At 35.0% G+C, this 2,777-nt stretch overlaps 1 protein-coding gene across 1 annotated transcript in view; it reads right to left on the reverse strand.

Annotated features, from left to right (window-relative positions):
* LOC144958333 (uncharacterized) overlaps positions 1 to 2,777 on the reverse strand; it is a 177,242-nt gene that overhangs the window by 26,103 nt on the left and 148,362 nt on the right. The window contains exon 3 of the mRNA XM_078890240.1: positions 527 to 828. Coding sequence (XP_078746366.1) covers positions 527 to 685 — 159 coding nt within the window. The 5' untranslated portion in view covers positions 686 to 828. The remainder of the gene's footprint in view (positions 1 to 526; positions 829 to 2,777) is intronic.

Below are 2,777 nucleotides of genomic sequence, written 5' to 3' on the forward strand. Positions count from 1 at the left end.
TAGTAGTAGTATAGTAGTAGTTAGTAGTATAGTAGTATTAGTAGTAGTAGTAGTAGTATAGTAGTAGTAGTAGTAGTAGTAGTAGTAGTAGTAGTAGTAGTAGTAGTAGTAGTAGTAGTAGTAGGTAGTAGTAGTAGTAGTAGTAGTAGTAGTAGTAGTAGTAGTAGTAGTAGTAGTAGTAGTAGTAGTAGTAGTAGTAGTAGTAGTAGTAGTGTATAGTAGTAGTAGTAGTAGTTAGTAGTATATAGTATAGTAGTAGTAGTAGTAGTAGTAGTAGTAGTAGTAGTAGTAGTAGTAGTAGTATTATTAGTAGTAGTAGTAGTAGTAGTAGTAGTAGTAGTAGTAGTAGTAGTGGTAGTAGTAGTAATAGTAGTAGTAGTAGTAAGGTGAGCTTTATTGTCCATAAAGCCAATTTGATACTTGGTTTAGAATGTTCTTATTATTGAAATAAAACATCTGGATTTTTTTTTAAGTGAACAAACTATTTCAAATAAAAGTGTATTTAATTAATAAATAAATTACTTACATTTCGAAAACTACTGGCTACATCTTGGTCCTTCATGTCCTTCCGGTCCAGAACGGAAGTGACAAACTTCTTGACGGCTGCGCATGGCCTGTCGTCCATGGCATCCTCCTCAAGCAGCTTGAAGCCACCGGCCTCTTGGTTGTTGAGTCTCACCGCCATCTTGCTATTTGGAACTCAACGACGACGACCTTCTTGTCGTCGTGGTTGATAATGATGATGATGTCGTGGCTATGATGATGTAGTTATCGTCCGTGGGGGGTGGGGGGATGTTACTGGCTAAGGCATATTCTCTTTATGTGTCCCTGAAAATGAGAACAAAAAGATGAATGAGATATTCTGCATCTTGAACATGCCAAAACCAAAGTCTCCACCTTTTCCTTCTTCCTCCTCACCATACATTGAAATAGCGGCTTGACGTTAAATTGGGAAAAAAAAAGAGGACAGTTGTGTGGAAATCTAGGATAGAACAACTTAGAATTCCATTTCTATTTATATCTAAAAATAAACGCTGACATATATTGAATCTCAGAGAGCGCAATTAAAGAAGACAAAATTCTAACGATACGATTTAAATGTCAAGACAAAATATGAACTTTTCTGAATTCCAATTTGACGTTATCCTTCATTAAAAACCTGACATATCTCACCTGTTTTTTTTTTTTTAATCTATATATATATATATATATATATATATATATATATATATATATATATATATATATATATATATATATATATATATATTATCATTATTATTATTATTTTTGCTTTGTTTTGTTGTAAATTAATAATGATAATAATGATGATAATAATAATAATAATAATAATAATAATAATAATAATAATAACGATGATGATGATGATGATGATGATGATGATGATGATGATGATGATGATGATGATGATGATGATGACGATGATGATGATGATAAGATATGTTGAGTTTTGGTGCCTAGTCTGAAGCTGTATCCTTATAATTTTACAGTCCTGGGAAGAGAGGTAAGGGGGCATTTTTGGAAAAACCCAAGCAAGAAATTTAATCAAACAAGACAGGGAAAACTTTCAACGTCTAAATATTTGATCTATTTTAAGGCCAGGTAAAACTGGGATAAGGTAATGGTCCGGCTACGGATGATTAACGTACATCAAACATTCCAACACAATACACACACACGCTAACCCGCGCGCGCGCACACACACTGGAGACTGCCACTTTGAAAACCAAGGGAAATTCATTCACAAGTGAATTCTGTAACTGCTGTACGGACGTGCTTGGTGTGTGTGTGTGTGTGTGTGTGTGTGTGTGTGTGTGTGTGTGTGTGTGTGTGTGTGTGTGTAATATATATATATATATACAGAGAGAGAGTGAGTGAGAGAGAGAAGAGAGAGAGAGAGAGAGAGAGAGAGAGAGAGAGAGAGAGAGAAAGAGAGAGTTCGACACAACACTCATGGGCAACCAGATCATACATCTATCTATCTATCTATCTATCTATCTATCTATCTATCTATCTATCTAACTTTCTCTCCCCCTCTCACTCCCTCCCTTTTTGAGTCTTGGAAGGAGGGTAATGAGGGAGCGAGAGATAGATGATAATACACATTGAGATGAAGAAGAAGGAAAAACAAACAAGATAAACAAACTAAAAGGAAGAAAAAAAGGTGTGTGTGTGTGTGAAGGGGGGGGGGGGGGTACTTTGCAATTTATTTAGTAATTCAATCTTCATCCAATTCAAAATCTCGTGAGAGGAAAGGGAGGGGGAAAAAAAAAAAGAAAGAAAAACGGAGAGAGAAAAAGAAGAAGGAAGAAATGAATTATTAATTTTTTTTTTTTTTTTAAATTTTGCAATGTATGTGGTTCTTGACAGCTCTAATTTAGTCGGGTCTCATCTCTAGCGTGTACAAAACATGTCACTCATAAAATAAATTATGTTCCTTGCTTCTCAGTTCGGCATCGGATAAATAATAACTAGGCCATGCGGGATTTATTAAGGTCACTTTTCCTTTATATTCCATAAACTTCCGACTTCTTCCAAAAGGTTATATTTAGGGTGAAGGGGTGTACAGTAGTAGGTTGACATAACATGGCCATCATAGACTAGCGATTGATGCTATGTGTTTAGGTAAAATAGTCACAACATCCACCAACCGGATATAATGTACTAACACACAAAACCGTGTGTAACCTTGACCGTTTTTGGTCTGATTAATCACCAAAATGACAGTCTAAAATAAAAATAATAACAAAGAGCTG

This window comes from Berghia stephanieae, chromosome 12 (assembly GCF_034508935.2).
Source record: "Berghia stephanieae isolate SIO BIC M18660-M18661 chromosome 12, UCSD_Bste_1.3, whole genome shotgun sequence".
Taxonomy (NCBI): domain Eukaryota; kingdom Metazoa; phylum Mollusca; class Gastropoda; order Nudibranchia; family Aeolidiidae; genus Berghia; species Berghia stephanieae.